Below are 23,260 nucleotides of genomic sequence, written 5' to 3'. Positions count from 1 at the left end.
TTATTTACTTTCTCCTCTCTGATTTCTGAAGTGCACTTTTGTAAACAGCAGTTTCCATATCAATTAAAGCAGACAAAAGCAGTGGCAGATCTAGAAATTCAGTGTTTTCCTCTCCTTTTAAACCTTTTATATGAATTAGAAGTTATACATGTGGCACTGTTTTGTTCATATCCTATCATCAAACCAAATAAAAGAGAAAAAATGTATATAATTATTAATGAAACAATAATACAAGTATATATATATGCATACTCTGACCCGTATATACTCTCACTCCCATATACAATGTCAGTCAAAGGCCCAGACACAATTCCTCTACAGATGTAATGGAAAAGTGTGCCAAAACTCCTTAAATGAAAAGAATGAAAACAGACCCTGATAAGTTGAGTTTTAACATTTTTGATGAAGTGTCCAGTAAAGGACACAGACCAAGATTCCTGGTCCTGTCACTTGCATCCATCAAGCAACTGCAGCATATCATGATTTTGTTTTAGTCAGAGGAGTAAACTCGAATGGTTGGCTGATTTGCCATTTCCCCTAAGCAATCATTTAAAGCTGTTCAATGACATATTCGCAAACAATAATATTGGTGAATGAATGAACTTTAGTCTAATTTGTGTGTCTAGACAAAATACAATATTTACATCCATAAGGTGGCCCAACAATAGACTGGCGACCTGTCCAGCACGTACTTATCCTCTCGCCTGCTAATTGCTGGGATATGCCTCAGCTTCCCCTTCGACCATGAATTGGACCAAGAAGCCGTATAGAGTATCGATGGACAGATATCAAAAAGGGGAATAATTTTACAAGTACACTGAACGCCACCTTGCCGATTTATTATTCAGAGTCGACGCACAACGTAAGGTCAAAGTTGAATTATGACGTATGTGTACAACACAGAGTAAACGTAGTAATGATGGTCACATTTTGTAATTTTTTTTCTTTCCACTTCCACTCCTAAATAGCACACATATCTAAACAGAAAACCCTATAAGTCTTGTTTTTTTGTTTTTTTTTTTTACATTTACGGTTAAATTGCTTAGTTACCACTAGACGTTAGCGAGCAGGCATGTTAGCTAGCTAGCAGGGTTAGCATGCTCAGCTGTCTGCAATGGATCCGCTGAGCATTGTGGAGGATGAAGTGGCTTTGGAAGGATTGGACGGGATAACTATCCCGACTCTGTGGATACGACTAGAAGATAGACAGCCCAAGTTTCCTCTCCAACTTGACGACTCTACCAAGGAACTTATCTGGAGGTCACTTGTGAACAACATCGAGCTGAGGTTCTTAGAGCTGCCGCGTGAAAGAGAAGACGTGGAGCTGTTCGACAGGTGATTATAGTAGGCATTGTGAAAACCTCATTTAAATCACATACCTCCTGGCTGCTACTGCAAAATTATCCCGCCACCACCCAGTCAGCACTGTAAATGTGAAGAAAGCACACGTCAATTCTTTGTTGTTCTGTTTGTATTTCTTTCAAACTAAAAATAAAAGTTGTCAATCTTAGGTGGGAATCTTGCATGATGGAAGCACAAAACTATGGATCTGAACAAAGAGGTTTTCCCCACATTGTGAACTCCCTTTTAAAGTTTAAGAAAAGCATTTGTTCGCCGTACTTTGAAGTCTTTTTTGTTGTGTATTTACAGGTTTAAGGACATTGACCCAGAAACAGTCACTGAACCTAAAGAGAAATGTGTGGATCAACAAAGCGACATCTATCCTATTCATGTCATGCCGGAGAACAAGGATGGTGTACAAGGCTCATGTGCCACCTTCAAAGAAAGGAAGGATGTAACGAAGCAGATCCGCTCCAAGTCCCTTACACCACTGGTTAATGTGAAAGAAGCTGTTAAAAAGTTGGTAGAAATAGTTTATTGTTTATGTCTAGACATTTGTGTTTTTAAAACACTCACTGGCTACAGCTAAAATAGTCTGAATCTTTTGACCATTACATTTATTTTTCAGATACAGTTATTTATATTTACAGTTGTATAATTTATATTTGCAATAGTGTTTGTGTAAAGCAGTGTTATGATTATTATAAAGGGCTCTCCATTGTGTTAATATAAAATGTGGGTCATGTGAACAGTCAAAATACTTATTAAATTTGTGTTTTAATTTTGTTCGTTATAAATAATGCTGTCAGTGGGTTTTACTTGAGTCAGAGTCTTGACTTTGACTCAACACAAAGCACATTTTCAGTTTAATACATGTTTTTTTTCTTACTAGTTAATAATTTCCTACTTTTTTTTTTTTTTTTTTTAAACCCATGTCTTGTTAGATATGGGCGAAAACTTGTAATTGTGGCATCTCAGGCTCAGCGATTTCGGGCTTTGATTGGTGTTGAGAGTGATCCTGATGTAAAACTCAGCAGTGACTCTTACTGCGTGTTGGAAAGGGTGGGCCGTGCTCGATGGCAAGGAGAGCTACAGAGTGATCTGCACGGAGGTCTTTTCAAGTAGGAGAATTGTTTGGTTCCTTTTTTTCCAAGTTGTATAGCAGTTTGTGTTTACACTGAGTTATGCAGTGTTGAATGCTCAGAGTTAACAAATGTTCTTGTGTTTTGAGCAGGGCAGATGCTCGAAAATTTCATTACTTGAGGAAATCTCTAATTAAACATGAACTGGTCACGATGCAGCCTTGTGTTGGACGACTAAAATCAGGCCAGCAACAGCACTCTATTCTTCTGCTGCTGAAACGCTTCCATGTAAACAGGTATGCAGGATTTTATCTGGTTCCTATTGTAAAAACTGTTTCTACCCCTACTGATGTTTGTTGTAAACATATTAGGAATTTTCCAAATATACCATATTCTTTTGTCCAGTGCTGATTTTGATACCTGAGGTTTCGGTATCTGCCGATGCCGAGTATTGATCTGAAACCTGTGTTATCTTATTAAGATTTAAAATAAATTTATAATTTTATTATACCTTGATGTATGATATTGTTGTTAAACTTGAAAGTCAGAGTTTGAACATTGAACACCTGGGTGTTTATGTCTACTGCATCGTTAGTGCATTTCAAGCTCTTAGAGCGGTCGAGATTTGAGATGCAACATACAGCTTCAAAGAGGCCCTGTCTGTGTCAGGGGTATGGAGCAAAATGTAATATTGTTTTAGCATTTTAGGCCCAATAATAATAATAATAAAAGAGGTCTTAAAAAAAACATAAATATATGTTGGTTTTTTTTTATAGTTGAATCTATGCTAGGTCACAGTGGGATTAGAATCATGCCATAATCTGAAACTGAAAGAAAATGTTTTTAATCGTTTTATAGTCACTGTTTCAGTATTGAAAACCTGATATAAAGTTTTGCAAGTCTGAAAATAAGTTTTGAAACCTTGAAAAGCATTTTGAATGTCTGAAAAACAAGTTTAAATCAATGACAGTATAGTTTTGTACTTGAATTTGTATTTTTCATTAGTGCAACATGCATATTACAGTGTCCGTCTCATGTTTTCCGATGTTCAAACCTTGCAGCCTTGTTGTTTTCAAGTTGACATGTTTTGGCATTGTTATCCCGCCACGTTAATTTGCAAAAATCTTTTGGTACCTTGTAGTATGAGATCTAAAATGTTAAAATGTTTTGTATGTAAGATCTGACTTTGACAGATTAGAGCAGAATAGGTGGGCAAGTTAGCACAGGAGTTTGCTCTTTTTTTATATCGTACATAAAAAGATGAGAGAAAAGTGCCAGTTTTTAACCACCAACATGCCTTTTAAGTTTCTGCGTAGTGGAGTATTAAAGTTTCTTAGACTGTGTTGTTGTTGCCTGTAATTTTGGCAACTTTGACTCAAGCCTGTTCTGCTCTCTCAGACGGACCATGTATGACATGATGATGGAGTACGTGTGCAAATTTCTCCAGCAGCAACCTCGTCAGTTTACCACTGTACCGAACCTCAAAGACCATCTTGTAAGTATTTCATGTGGTGTGATGCTATTTTCCTTCTGAATATTGTCTTTGTTTGCTTTGATCAGCTTTCCCCTCTTTTCTATTAGAACATGAATGAAGTCACTTTTAAACGTTTCTGTAAATACATGCGAGCAGCCAAGCTGACAGAGTTCTTCCAGTGCCCTTTGGAGGAATTGGATCCCTCTGCTGGACCCTGCACCAATAAAAATGGTACTTGAAACGCAGTCACAGATTACCTTAAATGCTGAACATTTACCTTTTTTAATTTATGAAATATACTGGATACTATCAATCAACAAATAGCAGTGATGTGATGATTGGAGCCAAACCATTTATGTAATCTTAGACATTATCATAATGGGTTTTTTTTGTTTTTTTTTTTAATATATTGAATCAGTATTAATGTACTTATGAGTTCAACTTCATTGATTTAAATTTTGAATTAGATTATTACATGTTTTTTGGGTCATATTTTGAAGTTCATGGCCTCTTGTGTGTATGGCAAAACTGAACAAACAAGATTTATGGATTAAAGAAACTTTGTACAATCTTTAAGTACAGTAGATATGCTTGTCTTTTCCACAAGGGTAGATGAAGATCTAAAAAAAGAACAAGACTGTGAGACGGAGCGCAGCTTAGTTTAGTCACATAGAGAAAGTTGGAAGTCGAAGCCACAGTTTACTGTAAGATATGACTGGCAGAAACCTGAGTAAGAAGTGATTTTCATCATTATACCTGTGTTGTAGGCAGTAAAGTTCTGGTGCGCTGTTTGAAACTATTGAAGCCATACGCAAAGAAGGGCACGACGGATGATGACGAGGATGATGATGATGAAGATGAAGAAGATAATTCTGGAGCGAGAAGTGCTCTCCCTTCAGAGGGGCGAATTATGGAGAAAGATGTCATAACACAGGCCTACCACATCAGTAAGTTTGTGTTCAGAAACAGAAAACTAAGCCAAATGAAGCTGATTTATTGGTCAAAAATCCATCTTTTCGTCAGAACAATATGACAGAACATTTTAAAAGATTTTTCACTCTGAGCTACAAATCACTGCAATGTGTCCTAACTGCTCAGAAAGGATGTTGGAGCATGTTGAAGTCTGAAAGGTTAGAGAAACAGTAAACACAAAAGCATGTTGCCTTCCTATAAGCCCACTTACTTGTTTAGAGTTATTTTGTCCCTCCATGTAGTGTAGTGCAGAGGAAGTGAAAGCACAAACTGACTGATAGTCACAGTTCAGTCATTCTTTGCAGCTGAACAGAGGAGCAGATGATCTCATTATGTCAAGGAGTGTCATGTTTTTCGGCATTAGTGATTTAAATTTAACACTTATGAAGACTAATAAATCAATTTAATTCTATTTTCCATCAGAGATTTTAGTAACCTATTGTCCATTAAGTACAAAATAATATTGAGGTGTTGTAAGAGATGTGTGGCTTCAGCAGGTGGCGTCAGCTTATTTGGTGTCTGACATAATGAGAAATGAGATGCCTTCTAAACTGATCTGCACTATAATTCTTTTAAAGATAACATATAAACATCCAAACTATTATTATTATTATTACTATTATTATTACATTAAATTATTATGAAGCATGTTCTTTTTTTTTTATTCAGTACTGTCATCTGGTACAAAGGGAATCTCACAGAGATTTATCTCATTAAAAATGAACATCAATAAGCTGGAGTCTCGTATGATGTGGCGGAGGCTACAGAAGGATGGCTTTATTAAGGTAAGACACGATTCTTTTTTTCCCATTAAATCATAAATCATAACCCCCCCCAATAAAATCTTTTTTTTTTTTTCCCTGGATCACAGTGGCAGCATAGTATCACATGTGCTGAATGTCATCAATTTCAGCTCAGTTCATGTGTTAAATACTGAACTTCTCTTTGAGGTTTCTCTAAATGATGGTTAATTCTGCATCCATCTTTTCTATTCAATCCAGCTTTTTTTTTAATAGCGCCACTTTACAAGAAAGTCATCTCAGGACACTTAACAGACACATCAAGTCGAGCTTTTTCATAATGAATAGCCTTGTTAAGGTAAACCAAGATTGCATTGAATTTTTACTTCAAATCAATCCTCCATCCTGAGCATGCATGAGGTGACAGTGGACGGTCTTGCATCCTGTCTTTTCTGAGCTCTTTCCATCAAGTTAAAACTGGAGCTGTCAGAGCAACATTTTTTTAAAAAAATCCATCTGAAGTCCCACTTGCCTCTTTCACACCTCAGCGATAGCTGTTCTCATGTAAATGCCCTATTAGTGCTTTCCTGGGTTAATCACCCCAACCTCCATCCAGTCCTAATGGCCCGTCTCCACTTGCACCGACTAAGGCCAGTCTGACATCACTCCTCCTGGTTTCTAAGTGTTTCCATCAGGATCGGCCCGGGCTGAATAGACGCATTTTTAGCAACTATTCTGTTGTGGTTCTGATGTTGTGACTTCAGGCTGAAACCGCTACTGTTGGGTAGAATTTCACTGCACATAAATGCTAAAAGCTCCATGACTTTGTTCTCATGTCTCTGTTGAAAATGTTTTTGTTATTTTGTCAGTGCCACTGAAAGTAATTCTATCTGTCATGAAATATAATCTATATGACATTGGCAGTATCTTTTTTTTTTTTTTTTTTTTTAATTTGAATGATTTCACACAACAGCTGAGTCACCAGCAGAGGGCGAAAAGCACAATACAAACAAAAAAATAATTGGCAACTTGTAGGAAAAAAAAAGCTGTTCCCAGTGCTGCATATATATATATATATAATATATATATATATGGGGGGGGGGGGGGGGGGCATGGGAGTTTGCCCAACCAGTCTACATATATATATATATATATATATATATATGTGTGTATGTGTGTGTGTGTGTGTGTGTGTGTGTGTGTGTGTATGTGTATGTATGTATGTCTGTGAGATGTATGTATGTATGTCTGTGAGATGTATGTATGTATGTATGTATGTCTGTGAGATGTCTGTCTGTCTGTCTGTGAGATGTCTGTCTGAGAGATGTCTGTCTGTCTGTGAGATGTCTGTCTGAGAGATGTCTGTCTGTCTGTGAGATGTCTGTCTGAGAGATGTCTGTCTGTCTGTCTGTGAGATGTCTGTCTGAGAGATGTCTGTCTGTCTGTCGGTGAGATGTCTGTCTGAGAGATGTGATTTGCTCTGGTTCTGTCTTCTAAATTGTTTTATGAGCTTCATAGTACGTAGTGTAGATTGTCATGTTTGTATAAATATCATGACTCTGTCTCCACATGCATGTGCCACTTTGCACATGACAGCTGGTGTATGTGGTTGACATGATAGCAGTGGGGAAAAGGCAAAATATAAGCTTGAAATAGACTTTTTGGGAAAACCAGAGAACAGGGAAAGTAATCAGTAATCTGATCTGCTAGGAATAAAAGCCTGCATCTGCACCTCTGTGCTGGAAAGAGATATAAATGTGTGGACTCTAGCAGTATAAAGATGATAAAATCCTGTCTTTGTTACATTTTTGATGTGTGGATTAAAATCCAGCTCAGTCATAAAGAACAGCCAGATTTCTCACACACTGAGGAAGAAATAAAGAAAAGCATATTAAATGTGCATTTTGCTTGATTTTGTAGTATCGCACTGTGTAAGTGTTTCTGTTTTTCATTGTATCGTTAATCCTGCAGGGATTTATGGAGGATGAAGGTCGGCAGAGGACTACAAAATTTATCAGTCACAAGTTTGTACCTACAAATGAGCAAAAATTCAAAATCTGTCTGAATTGCCTAATAAATTTGTATTATATTGAACCAGTTATTATTCTGCTCACATGTCTTTAACAGGTGCGTCGGTGTCAGTGATCAACTCCAGCTGTTTGCTAAAGAGCAGGAACGGAAAAAGCTGCTTCACTCCTCCTCGCCACGGGTGTCAAGTGAAATCTCTTCCACCTCTGAAACACCTCCATCCTCAAAGCCGCCAGCAAATAAAAACAGCAAAACATCTGCTGCCAAGAAGCGAAACAGAAAGAAACCTGCAGAGCAGGAACAACAGGTGCATGATGATGGAGGAAAGGATGTTGGGGATGAAGGGTTCAGTGGAAAGAGAGATACAGCAAGAGGAGAGATGGAAAGAAGTATGTCAGTGGAAAAAGACAGCGAGGCCACAAATAAGGATCAGCTGGATGTTCCTGTTGTACAACCTACACCGACTGAAAGTGAGCACTTATTAGAGCTTTGTACGTACTTTATAACCTAGACAAGTCAAGTACTGGACACGCAGTCAGGTTCAAGTCTTTACATTTTGAAGCTGGATTTCTGTCTTATTCCAGGTGAAACCCAGGACTGTACCGGATCAGTGACCAGTTCAACATCAAACTCTGTGTCCATACCTGCAGCAGGTAGTTCCCAGAAGTTAAGCTGAACAAAAACATGTTAGCAGTGATGTTAAGAAGTGAAAGGGAAGTAAAATTATCTGTTAGATTTCATTCAGCAGGAGGAACATGAAAGTAAGAGGATTTAATTGACTCTTTTAAAATGCAAGGGTTTTTTTTCTATACACACCCATGAGATGCAGAGCAGCATAGGCATCGTTTTGAAGATGTTTTCCTGTCTAACTAAAATACACACACTCAATAATCACTGTTCCATCAAAGTTTTTTTCACAGAAGTATTTTATGGTACTGATAAATTCAGCATCAGCAGCTCATGAAGAACTGTGGGAATGGGCATGTGGTGGAAGTCGTGGCCATAACATTAAAACAATGTTTGCAACAGTTACTTCAATTTGGGCAGATATCATATGGCTTTCAATCTAGTATTCCATTTTATTTTATTCCATTTCTTTTCTATCGTTATGAGCAAAATCTTGTTATTGATTAGTATAGTGATGTGAAATTTGTTATAAAAAGCCACCATTCTGAATATGACTTAAGGTTTGTTTTGGATTTCTTACTTTTCCTACTTTAATCAGACCAAGCTCCACTTACCAAGGAAGAACAATCTAACTCAACTGGTCCCAACACTTCGGCTCAGAGCGAGGTATTAAACCCAGCTGATAACCCAGCAAACAACATTGTGGTTGTCGATAGTGATTTACATCCACAGGTAAGTCTGACGGGTTTATATCTGTGGTCTGTTTTCCATTAACTAGAGTAAATTAACACTGACCTTTTTTTTCTTTACATGCAGCAGAGATTTCACGAGACGTATCGTCTGTTGAAGAGGAAGAACCTGATTGTCGAGGCCGTCCAGAAGTTAAAAATCATAGAGGGTCTCTTGCCGTCAGTTTTTTTTTATTTAACCCCTTTTAAAAATTTATTTTACTGCCGTTAAGCTTTGTAAGAAGCAGCAGGGAGAAAATCTTTTTTTTTTTTTCTTTAGGCTGCAGAAGATGATCGGTGAAGAAGAGAAGCAAGATGGTTTCAGCTCAAAGTGCTGCAAGAAGACTATTTTACGTCTCATCCACAGTCTGTCAAGAGAAGGCTTGCTTAAGCTTTACACAACCACTGTTATACAGGATGGGATCACAAAGAAGGTGCATGCACTCCACATGTGTAAAAATATAAGGGAAGCCTGGAGAGCTCTGCCATTTCTGATGCATGTATTTACCCAGAGATGAAGAACCCCTGCTGTAAATAGATCCATGAAGTAAATGCAACATAATAACCAAATTTAACCAGTGAAGCAGCTTTTATTGTTTTGGTTTTGCATATTATATTAATTGATTTAAATTTGTGCTGCGAGTCATAAAGGCCAGTATTAAATATACTGTTCTTAGGTTTTTTACTTCTTTAATCTCTTTTTTTTTGTTGTTTATTTATTTGTCTTATTGATTTTGCCCCACATGTAGGTTGACATGATTGTCCATCCATCTATTCAGCCCAGCGATGAAATAGTTCGCCAACTCATCGAGCAGGTCCGGTTCAGAATCTCCAGTTCTTATTCAGTTACACGGTGAGCAAAAACAAGAAAACTTCCTATTAATCTACAAAAAAGCCAAATGTTTAAATATTAAACGTCTTTGTTCATATGATGGTACACTTGTAGGATACTGGCACTGCTTGATGACAATACAGACTTTGCTGATTTACAAAGTTTAATCTGACTTGCAGAACTTAGACCTTTGTTTAAGATAGCCAGTGAGTTGTTTTGAACTTCACCAATCTTCTCTCTCGGCGCTCATTTAGCTTATTTTTGTAGTGAATAGACGCTAATGTAAACATACAGCGTATATAAAAGGGTACACATAGATGTGTGTATATATGAGTGTAGGTGCATATATGGATGTATAAATTTGTGTGCGTGTGTGAATGTATAGGTACTTCTGTATTTGTACATGCATGAAGATGCAATGTGTTTGGCCATGTAAAATGAAGTTTATTGAGCCCCCAATACTTTTTTAAATGGGGTTAAAGGGTTTAGATTAAATATGAATTATATCTAAGTGTAAACATGTTCTCCAAATATTTAACTTGTTTCTTAAAAATGATTGCAATTGCTTCTTTTTGTTGAAATTAATTAATCATGTGTTATTAGATCATACAAACCCATATCAAGTAACAGGTTGAACGCAGCTGCAACTGCACAGAGATCATATCTTTTTTTATGTTTCTAGTTTATCTTCTCTTCAACCCCGTTCTGCTCTGCTTTTCCTCTTTGCTCTTTCAGGCTGCAGCATGCTGAAGAAAAAGCCAAAGAACAAAAGACGTCCGAGAGTCTGGACACTTTTATGACTGAAGGTGGTGAAGATGACAAAGACTTCAAACCTACCACAGGTTATGTATTTATTTGTTTGTTTTCTGAGTCATAGAAAATAAAATGGAAAATGTATTTACTTTATACAGTTAAATATTAAAATCCCATGTGCCCTGTTGATGTAAATTATTTTTCTGTAGTGTTTAAAATATTCACGTTTTTACCATTTATATAAAGAAATTCAGCAAATAATATTAAAAATATATTCTGCAAATTCCATTTAACAGATAATCAGCTTGCCATTATAAGAAGTTTTGGTCGAGGAAACCAGATCCTAAATGTTTGTCCTCTGTGATTTGTTTTCTCTGTCTATTTTTACAGTTCCAGGGCTGGGTAAGACTTTCGGCTTCCAGCCCAAAATGCTTCGTCTGCGTGCTGTTCATGATTTCCTCTGGTATGTTATTTATGGGCACCCACTCTGGGGTACCTCCACTGGCACTGACTCATCCAGTGAAACGCCAAGAGACCCAAACAGCTCAAATCCTGATGCCAAACATCCAGACTGCCAGGCAAAGCAGGATCCAAATGAAAAGGAAAGCCCTGCTATATCCAGTTTGGATGTGACAGCAGGTGAAGTAGAGCCGCTGAATGATAAATCAAAACCTGACAACTCAGAATGCGACATGAAAGGTAAGAAAGTCTTGTGTAGATCTTACACAACACTAAGATTGCTTTAATTTAGCTCTTCTAGCACCTCTGTTTGTGTGTAATCTTCATGACTTAAGGCATGCACACATGTAAATGATTATTTTTCTGCAATATTTTGTGGGACTCTGATAGTATATGCCGATGAAGACTCATGGAAGAGATTTGTCCCTCCTGTCCGTGTACGCAAGGATTTTACCAGCGGCTGGGCGATGGTTTGCGACCTGCTCCTCTGCTTGCCTCTCTCCATTTTCATGCAGTTCATACAGATCAATTATCAGGTGAGAATAAAGTTTTATGTAGTTTTCATTTTTGTTTCTTTTAAAAAAAACAAAAAAAAAACAAAAAAAACAAACAACAGGATGTCGTCTCGTCCATCTTGTCAACCATCTGTTGATTAGCTTCATGTCTGTATGGGTACCTCATTGTTTTAGTCAAGTAAAACGATGCAATTTTCATTCCAACCTTTCAGTTGCATATAGGACGTTACGACACTGATCTGTTTTTATTCATTCATTTAGTTTTCATGGTTATTTCTTCATAATAATTAACAACAGTTTTTCCCATTCCTTACCTTAGGTGAATACAACCGCAGATAAAAAGTTGCCCATGATATCTTATAGTTCTTTATTCTGTTTAAATCTTTAAGTGACTTTACTGCCAACCTGCAGCCTACAGTCAGTTAGATCCATCTTCCTTAAATGTAAGAGCTGTAGGCCTGATATGATTGGTCACTGGTAAACTTCTGAAAGTCTGTGCAGATCAGTTATATAACATTTTTTCTGATCTTTTTAACTTGTCACTGTTTCAGCACACAGTTGTAAAGCCATGGAAAAAGTCTTATTATTGTACTCGTAGTTAAAATTAAGTCACCAAGGGAGCTGAATGATCTGAGGCCTGTGGCACTGACTTCATAGTGATGAAGACTTCTGAGCGACTGGTCAAAACTGGTAGAAAAAGTAGAAAGCTATCATGACCCAATGCAGTTTGCATATCAGACCCGTAGAGGGGATAAATGGAAATGGTAATGGTGACAGAAAGGGCATCAAAGTGGTGGACTGTAGTCAAAACCGCAAACAGACTGAATGCTGTGATCCAGTCTTAGGAGAGCTGTGACAAAACAAATACCAATAAACTTCTCTTACTTTAAGATCTGATAAGGACTAAATGATTTCTTTTCTGATGCATAAAACCTGCATAAAAAAGTGAAAAAACATTTACAAAACACCAAGTAAACATGTCAACTTCAAAAGTAGAAACTGAATGTAAGTGATTTTATTTATCTTTAAAGAATAAAATCATTTACAACTTTACTTTTTTAAAATAAATAATGCAATATTAGATGGATACTGTAATATTGCACATTGTAAATCAAGAGAAAAAGTAGAGCACCAAATAGATGATAACAGTAAATAACTCATTTGTGTTGACAGGTAGATGGATTGGAGGAATACCTCAATGACCCTGTAAAGCAACATTATCTCATTAGAGCTTTGCCCACAAAGATGAAGAGACAACTTCTCTACAAACGGTGAGTTTCTTTCTCTCCTGATCTCTTTTACATATTTATTTTCCCCTCTGCAACACATTATTTCTGCAGTGGAAAACTGAAGATCTATGTGCTCTTTGTAGGAAATACATCCATGCATTTCATGAGCACCTTCAGAGATTGACCTACATGGGTTTGCTGCAGTTTGGTGTTGTAGAGAGGTTCAAGGACAAAGACCAGGTATCGAGCAACATCGTTATATCATCTCTTTTGTTGCAAATGCAAACAGAACGACAGAAAATACAGCCATCATCAGGCTACTGCTTTTATCCCCTCACCAAGTACAGAAAATGTTCTAAGAGAAGAACAACAAAAAGGAGCATCATCATTATCTTTGAATAGTGTACATTCTAAGTGACAATTTAAGCCATACATGTATTTTTCTTCATCCCCTTGCACTATTTCAGATTTTTGTGTATCTGAAACGCAACGCCACCATTGTTGACACCAGCAACTCTGAACCTCACCATTGGCTGGTCACAGAGTCACCTGACAACCCATTCGAAAGGCGCCAGTATACGTTTAACACTGCTGAGGATGTGAAAAGCTACTGGTTTGACCTGATGTGTGTCTGCCTCAACACACCACTGGGTACATACATACATACCTAATACGATATTCTTCAACCCTCACAAATAATACATTTAACTATTTGAATGTGTGAACGCTGTTTCATTTTTGTTTTTTTTCTTTTTAAAGGAGTAATTCGTGGCAAGAGAAATGTTACAGAGGATGAAGCCCCTTCATTTGTGCAAGAGCGCGTTACGTTCACAAGATTGGCGTATTTGCTAAAGTAAGTTCAGTTTTGGTCATTTAAAAGCTTGGAAGGAATAACGCTGACATAAGTACACCAATAAAGAAGCTTAAATTTACTGTGTATTACTTTCTGAAAATGCTGGTTTGAAGTTGCATGTACATAAACCACATGTTCCCAGAGAGATTCTGTAATCGTTGGAGCATTTTAGACACAGTTAGTTATACAGATAAACATGAACCTCTGTACACATGACCCAGGGGCAGTCAGGAGGTGTGTGATGATGGGTCGATACCAGGAGATGGAAAAGGAGCAGGAGGTCTGGACTCTGAGTTCTTTGGTCATCTGAAACGCAACTGGTTGTGGACCAGTCATCTTCTTGCTGATAAAAAGGTATTTTCTCAAAACTTAACAGAAGCTTGTGTGCATGTCTGATAAACGAACTTAAAGCACTTTTGACTTTTTTTTGCTCGTATTATTTGAAGAGGCCAGGTGGTTCAGAGGTGTCGCAGGCCCAGCTCAGACTGAAAAACCTCCTGGATAAAAATGCTGTCAGAATTGCTCTTCAAGCTGGTGAGTTGCTTTGAATATAATGAGTCTTTTTTTTTTCAGCCGCTTTCTGTGTTTAAACCTTGCAGAGCTTTCTGTGGAGGTCAGTTAGCGTTTAACATTGTGACTTAACAACAACTTTCTGTACAACAGCGGAGAGCACTTCACCCCGTTATTTGACCATAAAGCAAGGCCTTGTGAAGAAAAATCTCAAGGTGGGACTTTTTTTCTTACTGTAATTGTTTCCAGATTTTTCAGTTTTTTGTGAAGTTGCGATCCTTTAGAGAAATATTATTTCAGGAGCTGTTGAATTATTCTGCTTTTCTGAGATTCACCTCTTATATACAAAAGCAGTGCTGATATGAGTTATATGGACATATTAATGAAGATGCTTGTCTTTAACACAAAGTGCAGTCAAACAATTCGAACTGCATCTATCATACTGGTCATACAGGCGAAATAAGCTTTTGCAAAAACTGAGTTTTTGTAATTGTAATTTACAGAAATCAGGCATTTACTGTGGGACCTTTGAAAAAAGCTCTTTTATTTATAGTGCAGTCTCCCTGTTGTGTCAGCATTGCTAGATTCTTTTTTTAATGCTTCATGACACGCAGTATTTTCTATGCCGTCTTTGTATCCAGGTGAGCACAGAGCCGGCTTCCAGAAATCAGCAGGTGGTCGGAGGAAAGGGACAGAAGAGGAAGAGAAACAAAAAAGAAGCTGTTTTGGTCCCACACAAGAAGAGGAAAGGTACCGTGTATGCAGTTTACTTTAAAGATGTGTTTGATGGAGTCTTGATGGAAAGGTGTATTTGTGTGTGTCTTGAAGAACCCAAAAAGCGCACCCCCGCCCATGATGAGACAGACCACAGGGCTTTAAAAATGATGACCAAGCAGAGGGTGTACTGGTCTGTACAGGAGGACTCCCTAATGATGCTGTGCTCTGTGGCTGCTTACCTACTCAACAGCAAGGTACGCACACAGGTGCATGACTGGAGTCCACACAGTTGTATTTAAGCAATATGATGTTGCTTTATGACAGATATGCAGGATAGATCAAAGAAGACTGGAAATGATGGATCTGTTTGCTTCATAGTGCATACTTTGTAATTTAAGCAAAACAAATAGATTACATTTTTATATTTAGATTAATTCTGTTTTAAAGGGCTCCAAAGACAGTTTCTCCGTTTTGTCTTTTGTTCCCCCGTTTACTCTTTAATCATACTCATTTGGATGAAATCATGCTGCAACACCGTCTTTTTTTTTTTTTATGTGCTGCAGTTGAAAAGGCCCTTCATACCTTACTGTGTGGTGAGGGATCTGCTGCATGCAGAGTTTGAGATCTCAGTGGATAAAACATCCGTTGCTGTGGCACGTCGCACAAGATACATCCTGAAAAATCCTCATTCACTTCTGAACTACAGGTGGGTGCAGACAGTGAACTTGCACTTGTTTTTAAAGTCACTCAGGATGTTTTACTCACCCAGCATCTGCTGCAGGATCTGTGTGGCAGAGGTGTACCAAGATAAACCATTGATGAAACTGCTGGAGGAGAAGAAGCCTGATGACCCTGATAAAGCAGAGGTATGTTTTGTTTTGGTTTTTTTTTTTCTTTGTTTTTTTCTTTTGACATTTTTACTTTTACGTCTGACTTGAAGATGAAAACTAACCTTCTGACTTGGGAGTCGAATCTTGTTTTAGGATTGCGCCAAAGTGTTCTCAGAGTACGTCCGGCTTCTCAGGCAGAAGTTCAGCTCTGTCATGAATGCTCATGATGTGATCATGCCCGACTCTAAACAGCAACTTTTCTCAAAGTAAGAATCGATGAGTGTATAAAGAGCTCGTCCAAAGCGAGCAGCTGAGAATGAAGTAACTTTGTGTGTTTTACAGATTTAAGGTTTCAGCAATAGATGATGGAAAACTGTTCCCATGCAAAGACACTCTCAACAGGTAAATAGTAAGCCCACCCCACTACCGCCCCCAAATGAGTGTGTTTGACTTTTCTGGCTGCAATTAACGTTTTGTTTGTGTTTTCACGGCAGCAAAGATGACATTCATGCCATTGTGTTACATAATTTGATCCAGAGCACTCTGGCTATGACCAACAGTCAGATGAAGTCTTCCAGATCCTTTCAGGTGCCATTTGTAGTTTTACAACTTTTCTCACAACAGCTCACATGAAATAAGTTGAGGACATACTAATGTTTTCAAAGCTGATGCTCAAAATGTCTTAGTTGATATATTTTCAATAAAATGGTAATTTTTTCTGTATATTTCAGTCACTGACAAGGCAAGATTGTAAAAGAGAAAAAAAGACAGTCAAAATAAACACTTTTTTCTAATCTTATTTGTTTTTACATCTGGTAAAAACTAGAGTTGGGTAGTACTAAACAAATTTGAAACTTGTCTACCAACTATAAAGTATTACATTTCTGGTCTGGAAAATGATTACTCAATTTACCAAATTATGTCTTGTGTTGTGAGACTTTTGGTAACCTCAGCTGCTTATTACATCTCATTTAGACTTTAAAAAGCCCTCATGTAACTTAACAATTGCAAAATGAAAAACAAACAGTGATGAATTACGATTGTATTTTGTTTCTCTTGAAGACCTTCCACATGTACAGTAAGTATGATCAGGAGCTGCTGTGCAAGGTGTTCATCCAGTGCAGGAAGAAGCGTCTGGTCAACCGCCGTCGACTCAGTCAATCATTTGGGCCAAAGAAAAACCGAGCACTGCCCATTTTACCAATGTCTTACCAGCTGTCCCAGTCTTACTACAGGTATACAACCACTGGAAAAAGCTGATCTTAATCAGTGCTGTTTCCCTTACATTTAATTTTTATCAGTTTATTTTTTTCAAGTATTACAGTAAACTATTACTTTTTTTTTTTCTTTTTTTTTTTTACATGTAAGATTACATTTTATGTATGTTTCATCAGCTTTTACTTAATTTTTATGAGTGTTTTTATAATTATACATTTTAAATGACTGTCATAAAAATGTTCATGAAAAAACTTTAATCTTATCTGACTTTATAGGTTAAGGCAAAATTATGTCGTATCAGCTCTGAAAGGGTTAAACTGTGAACGCTTATCCTGTTAGCTCCATTATAAACAATACATTTCTTTTTTTAAAATCTTAATGAACTCCTTTTTAGGATTTTTATTCATATTTTGTTGTTAGGAATATTTCTTACCTGTTTTATTGCAAATGATCTGATCTCCGCTTTCCGTCTTCTTGCTGACAGATGTTTTGCGTGGCGGTTTCCTCAGTCGTTGTGCACCGATTCCTTCTGCTTTTTAAGGAGCCTAATTACCAGTGGGGTCGGAGATGAAAGGCCTGTCATCACTTTCTACCATGAAACTGAAGTCAGATCCCTGAATGGTGAGGTGGTGTTGGAAAGCAAAGCGGATTCAGCAAGAAAAGAAAAGCAGAGCGAGGAAACGGACGACTGCAGACAAGTCAGTGGAGCACAGTCACAACCTGAGGTTGTAGACGTTGACCCGACCAAAGAAGGAGACAACAGCCTCAGTAATGTGGAAGGAGAAGAGAAGTTGATGGAGTCAGATGTCAGCAATAAGAACACTGCGGAGATGAGCAAACCAGAACATCTAAACCCAGAATCTCTCCTCAATTCTGGATTTGTTGATGTTTCATCAAACAAAGAGCAGCCAGACAAGCACCCAGCAGACGTTTCAGAAGGTTCTCCAGATGTGTCGGACATGCTGCAGTTCTCCCTGAACTCTCCTGGTGGAGCCTGTGTGGTCTCTCTAGGCCTGATGACTCTGGGACTGTTAAGCATCCACCTGTCCATCCCTAAACAGATAGTGGTGGTGGACAGCAACCTGGTTGACAACGATGTTGGCAAGAGGTCAGTTCATTTTCCTGCAAGTAAAGTCTGTCACAGATCATATAATATATTCTGTGGGGTTTCTTTTATTATTTTTTTATATATAAAAAATGTCAGCATAGATGGTGACTTTTGATGTTTAAATGATCACCACACATATTTAACAAAGAATTAAACCAGGACATTTTCATCCTCTGCACTGGTTGCACTTAAGATGCATTTAGAGCTGAAAGGAAGTACAGAGGTGGTATCAATACACCCTCCTCCCTGAAGGAAGCCTGAACTTGACAAGACATTTTTTTAAGCATAAGCTAAAATTTTGTGCCAGTGTTTTATTTCTACATTTTCTGTCCAAATAACTGTGCTTCAGAGGAACTCTTGACATTCAGCAGCACAAATGAAATCTCAATATGAAGTCGTTTTTTTCATTGAGACAAACCATTAAGTCAGTGAATATTATTTCTATAGTCCAAAACTACACACATTTTATATGAGAGGAAGCTTTCAGCGCTTGAAAATATATAATGATTTTAACATTTTGTTGTTTAATTATTGTCAAAGGAAAGGATTTATTTATCACATATTCAAGTTAAAAAACCGGCACATTGGAAATCACACAGAAAGACAGATCTGAAATGTATAAAATAAGAAAGTAAATGATGGAAAGGTAACATGATAGTTCCAGAAGAAATAAAGGGAGATTTAAAAGTTGCTAACATCATTCATTGCTAATGGTGTCGAATTTAGAAGCATCTGTTTATTAGATTTCTTTATATTTTATTATTATATTGTCAAGTCATAAAAAAACAAACTATAAAGCCAGAATAGTTTTAACAAAAGAATCATGTTGAAAACTTCCAAAAAAAACAAAGATTTTTTTTCTCTCTTCAGTATGGCTGCGCTGGAAGAAGATGATGATGAAGATGATGGTGAGGATTGTGAAGGAAGAAAAAGGCTACATGTGAAATCACACCAGGCGTCACACACTAACTACCTGATGATGCGAGGGTACTGTTCACCTGGCATAGGTAAGTCTTCAGTTTTTCTCTGAATTTGCAAAGAGGGACGGTTCAGTTAAAGAAGAACTCAAAGAAAATGCTTGTTTTGCAGCAAAAATATTTGCTTTTTACTGACGTATCATTCAGTGTTCTAGACTTCAACATTGCAAATGGTCGAGTTTTACAAGTACATCGCTAATGAAATAAACAAAAATGCTCAACAGAAAAATGTTCGCAAATGTTTCATAGTTAGTTTCTTGGAACAAAACAAAAATAAAAAATTAACTTGAATACAAGTTAAAGTAAAAAGAAATATTCTCATTAGCAGATAAGATTAAACCTTAGATTTATTAATAGAAATCTATAATCCAGTTATAAAATATGATGCCAGTCGATTGTCATCATCATGTTTTTTAACAGAAAAAATGAACATGCAGTCGATTCTGTAAGGGCTAAGATATATAGAGGTAAGAAATAAAAGCAGAATGAATTTATGTTAAATAGAAAAAAGACAGAATATTATAAATAGTAAAAACACAAGTTTTGACCTGAGGACTTGTTGCGCAGTAAAAATTGGAAGGAGATCTATCTTGAGTTCATTGTCATCATTTCTTTCTGATAAAATCTGTTTTTAACTGATTTGTTCTGGTTTTCATGGCTCTGTATTTCCTGGCTGGTTGCTGATGCTGCAGAAGACAATGCTGGGTGTGATCCTGCCTGCTGCTTTACAGGAGCAGAAACATAGTTTATGTTGCTTTAAGAAAAAACTAATTCATTCTGGATGTGAATATTGCGACAAATATCAGTTTTATATAGATTGTGAAGTTAAATTTGGGTCTGTTGTTTATTTAAGAAGGGATTTAATTAACTTATTTATGTATTTAGAAGAACTGCAATTGAAAAGAAATTTAACTCATTATGTCTGAATTGATCTTTATCATCGGTTAATAAAAGCCTTCATATTTTCAAAAACTCTTTAAATATCTATTTGATGAAATGGGGTTTGTTTAACTAAGTTATTTCCTATTTGTAACCCACCTCAGATTCATATAAATTTTTAACTTGTGTGTTTTCCAGTGAAACTGCGAAACATTAGCACCAGCGACAACATTGTGGTGGAGTCTTGCATTATGAATTTGCAGCTACGCAACACGCCTGCTCACCATTTGTTCAGGGAGGAAAGTAAGTATCAATTAGGGCTGAGATGACGTGCTTTTGTCCCATTTCGATTCAGTTCCAATTTTTTGGATGTCAATTCGATTAAAATTGTAATTCTCAAAATTCTTGGATATTGCTGATTTTTTTTTAGGCTAAAAACAAAAGAAAAAAATGTACAAAACTTTTTTTGTTAGTCATTTTGCTTGTTTTCAATTAGGAAAAAAACAATACTGTAGCCAGACCATCATTCTGCTGTTATAATGTCCAAGGAGACAAGTAAAAAAAATCAATAAAAGCAATAAGAAATAACAAGAATTTTATAAAGGATTATTTGTATTTATTTATTTAAATTTTTTTTTTTTTAGCAAAAAATTCTGTTTAGAAAATGTGCAGCAAAAAATTCTGATTTTCAGTTTTTTTTAAATTTGATTTCCCACCTCTAGTATCAATGCTGTGAAAAACTTGCACCACCAAGTTTGAGCTGCAAAATACAAAAATGTCCTTTTTAATTCATTTCCAGACTCTCCACCACTGGACTTGACTAAATGCGGCCCATCCCTGCTGCCACCTATTCTGACCAGTTACATCCGTTCACCTTTCTCCTCTCCACCTAGCGAGGAGGAGTGTGACCGTCTTCTCATTCAGCAGAGAGGATACACCACTCAGGACATAGAAATGTGTGCTCAGCTCAGAAGAATCTTGGATGAAGCAGGAGAAAAAGGTTTGGATGAGAGGGACCTCTTCAGGGCTCTTGTTCACCTGCAGGCGCCAGAGTCTGGATGTACTCGCAGTCTGCTGCAGTGTTTGAGGGTAAACACACACTCACTTTCCTTGGACATGTCTCTACATTGTCTAAGCCAGTAAATTCCCTTAATTAATCCCTGGAGGAAATATAGTGCCATCATTAATAATAAATCCTTCTTTTGGCTAAAAACAGTCATCTTAGTCATTTTAAAATGAGCACTGCAGCAGTGTGTTTTAGCTCAGCGGCAACATCTGGCAGCTGAAAGTGCAGAAGAGCCAAAAACTGCAGTTTACCCCTCATCTGCTAAGGGCTCCAAAAGGAAGACAATCTCCTGAGAGTCCCATGTTAAAAAGGCCAACTTGACTGCTGAAATAAACATGTTTATTCATCCCTGAGGGGGATTTCATATGGTTTCATATGTCAAGTTTACCTTCATGACAACTGTAGGGGGAGTAATTTTTTGTTTTTTAACTCATCCATTTAGAAGTAATTTAATCTCAAAATCAGGCATAATTGGGGGTGTGTCCTTTTGATTGGCGGGTTCCCAATATCCAGATGCCAGAAAGCAGAGTGTAGCACAGTCTTTAGTCAGTAAACGGGGTGAGCTGGCCTACCTCTGTCAGTTTGTTAGCTCCTGTTAGCTTAGTTAGCTCTTAGCTACAGGCTGGTAAGAGTTTGATAGATGTCAATCATTCATTACCCCTCCCCCTCGCTCCCCCCTTTGCACATTTTTCTGGGTGTGACGACATGTGATGCCGCTAAGATGGCAACTGTAGGAACCTCCCAATGAACTACAATTCGGCTATTCAGAAACCTACGTGTGACATCATCACAGAAGCTCCGTCCATTTTCATGCAGTCAGTGGTTTTAGCGAAAAGTGTCTAATTCATGAACTGCATTGAAGAAATCTGACCAATCTCATTTTCTGTGCAGGATTTACAAGAAGAACTCCAGGTGGTTAAGGTGGGGAGTTTGGGTGTTCGTTGGGTGCTTATGCAGCACGCTGAGCCATGGCTACTAACTATCAACTCCAAGAAGTCATCTCGGCCTCACTTAACATCTAAGACAACGCCTTCTCTGAAGAGTCAGCACAACATCCCTTTCATACGCAAGCGTTGCAGCAGAGAAGTGCAAGTGGAAACTGAGGGACCACCTGCAAAGAAACTGGCTTCTGATGGAGGAGAGGGTCCTGACACTGACAGTGTGGATGGATCTTCTTGTAACACAACAGAGAAACCTAATGAGGAAGAACAGCAGAAAGAGAGGGCAGTTGAAGGAAGTGGAGACAAGGTGCTGACTGTGGAAGAGGAAGGGAGAGAGGAGACACTGCCTAAAGAGGAAGGTGAGGAAGAGCAAGGACAGGAGGAAACCAAGAAAGAACATCATAATAAGATGGAGCTGAGGACCAGAAGGAGCAGTGTAACTGATCAAACACAAGAGGATGATCGCTTTCCAACTCCTGCATCAGCAGATGATGAGTATGTATCACTTATGAGGAACTGGTTTTTCTCATCTTCTGACAGAGAATTGTTCTTTTCCCTGATTGTCGCCTCTTTTCTGTCTCCACTGCCAATTTCTACTTTGTGCAGAGAAAACTCCAGTTTCATCAGCCGGCCGTGGCGCCTAGTTGATGGCAAACTGAACCGGCCGGTGTGTAAAGGCATGCTGGAAGCTGTTCTTTTCCATATCATGTCTCAGCCAGGACTCACCCAGCAGACGCTGATAAAACATTATAAAGAGGTTCTGCAGCCAGTAGCAGTCCTGGACCTGGTGCAGGTGAGCAGATATATTCTTGGATGTGTGCTACTGCCTTTTCTCTGTGATAATAACATGCATATTATCACCAAATGTCTCGAGTTGTTTTTCTAGTACAATATACTTGGTTGTCATTGGATATCTGACATGACTTCCATGTTTCCTTTACAGGCTCTTATCGACTTGGGATGTGTCACAAAGAAAACTTTGGTTAAAGATCCCAAACCCTCACTGTTTACTCGCTTTGTGCATCAGAGAAGAAGTGAGGCAGGGGTGAACGTTGAGGACCCAGACACGGTGTTTTATGAGCCCACCATCAGCTGCTGCCTGCGACTTTGTCAGATGTTGCCCAACGAGCGACAGTGGAACGATTGTGTGTCCTGAAAATATCTCCTGCAGTTTCAGTTTATGTCCCAGAGTGAAATAAAAAAGCAATTTTTTTTTTTTTTTTTTTTTTTTAGCTTCAATGTTTTTGTTCTACTTTCTTACTTTATAATGTCAAATTCTAAATAAAGTACATTCTTGACTTGATCTATTTCCTGTTTATGAGCTCCAGTGTACTTTCACTTCCCCTACAGATGGTTTTCCATTTATGCTTATGGGTGGTTT

General features: G+C 37.7%; 1 protein-coding gene across 2 annotated transcripts; it reads left to right on the top strand.

The window, feature by feature from the left end:
• The first annotated feature begins 988 nt into the window (after positions 1-988).
• On the top strand, positions 989-23,161 carry gtf3c1 (general transcription factor IIIC subunit 1). 2 transcript variants are annotated; one of them, XM_079264621.1, is made up of 40 exons: positions 989-1,335; positions 1,651-1,860; positions 2,286-2,462; positions 2,576-2,719; positions 3,822-3,918; positions 4,005-4,128; positions 4,665-4,844; positions 5,539-5,654; positions 7,581-7,633; positions 7,737-8,107; positions 8,222-8,290; positions 8,863-8,996; positions 9,081-9,172; positions 9,273-9,426; positions 9,742-9,845; positions 10,560-10,666; positions 10,968-11,276; positions 11,427-11,572; positions 12,725-12,822; positions 12,924-13,020; positions 13,248-13,431; positions 13,540-13,633; positions 13,855-13,987; positions 14,080-14,167; positions 14,297-14,358; positions 14,785-14,893; positions 14,972-15,114; positions 15,424-15,566; positions 15,642-15,726; positions 15,844-15,956; positions 16,033-16,092; positions 16,185-16,278; positions 16,753-16,925; positions 17,393-18,016; positions 18,887-19,023; positions 20,071-20,175; positions 20,672-20,961; positions 21,830-22,374; positions 22,486-22,672; positions 22,823-23,161. In XM_079264621.1, the coding sequence occupies exons 1-40, from the start codon at positions 1,115-1,117 to the stop codon at positions 23,033-23,035; spliced, it is 6,585 nt and encodes a 2,194-aa protein (XP_079120747.1). In that variant the 5' UTR covers positions 989-1,114; the 3' UTR covers positions 23,036-23,161. The 2 variants fall into 2 exon arrangements, with proteins under 2 accessions (XP_079120747.1, XP_079120746.1); XM_079264620.1 differs by having other exon boundaries at positions 7,737-8,128.
• Positions 23,162-23,260: the final 99 nt, after the last annotated feature.

This window comes from Telmatherina bonti (genome assembly GCF_933228915.1).
Source record: "Telmatherina bonti genome assembly, chromosome: 3".
Classification (NCBI taxonomy): domain Eukaryota; kingdom Metazoa; phylum Chordata; class Actinopteri; order Atheriniformes; family Telmatherinidae; genus Telmatherina; species Telmatherina bonti.
The sequence above is the reverse complement of the archived record's forward strand: the minus strand, read 5'-3'. Positions and strand labels throughout refer to the sequence as shown.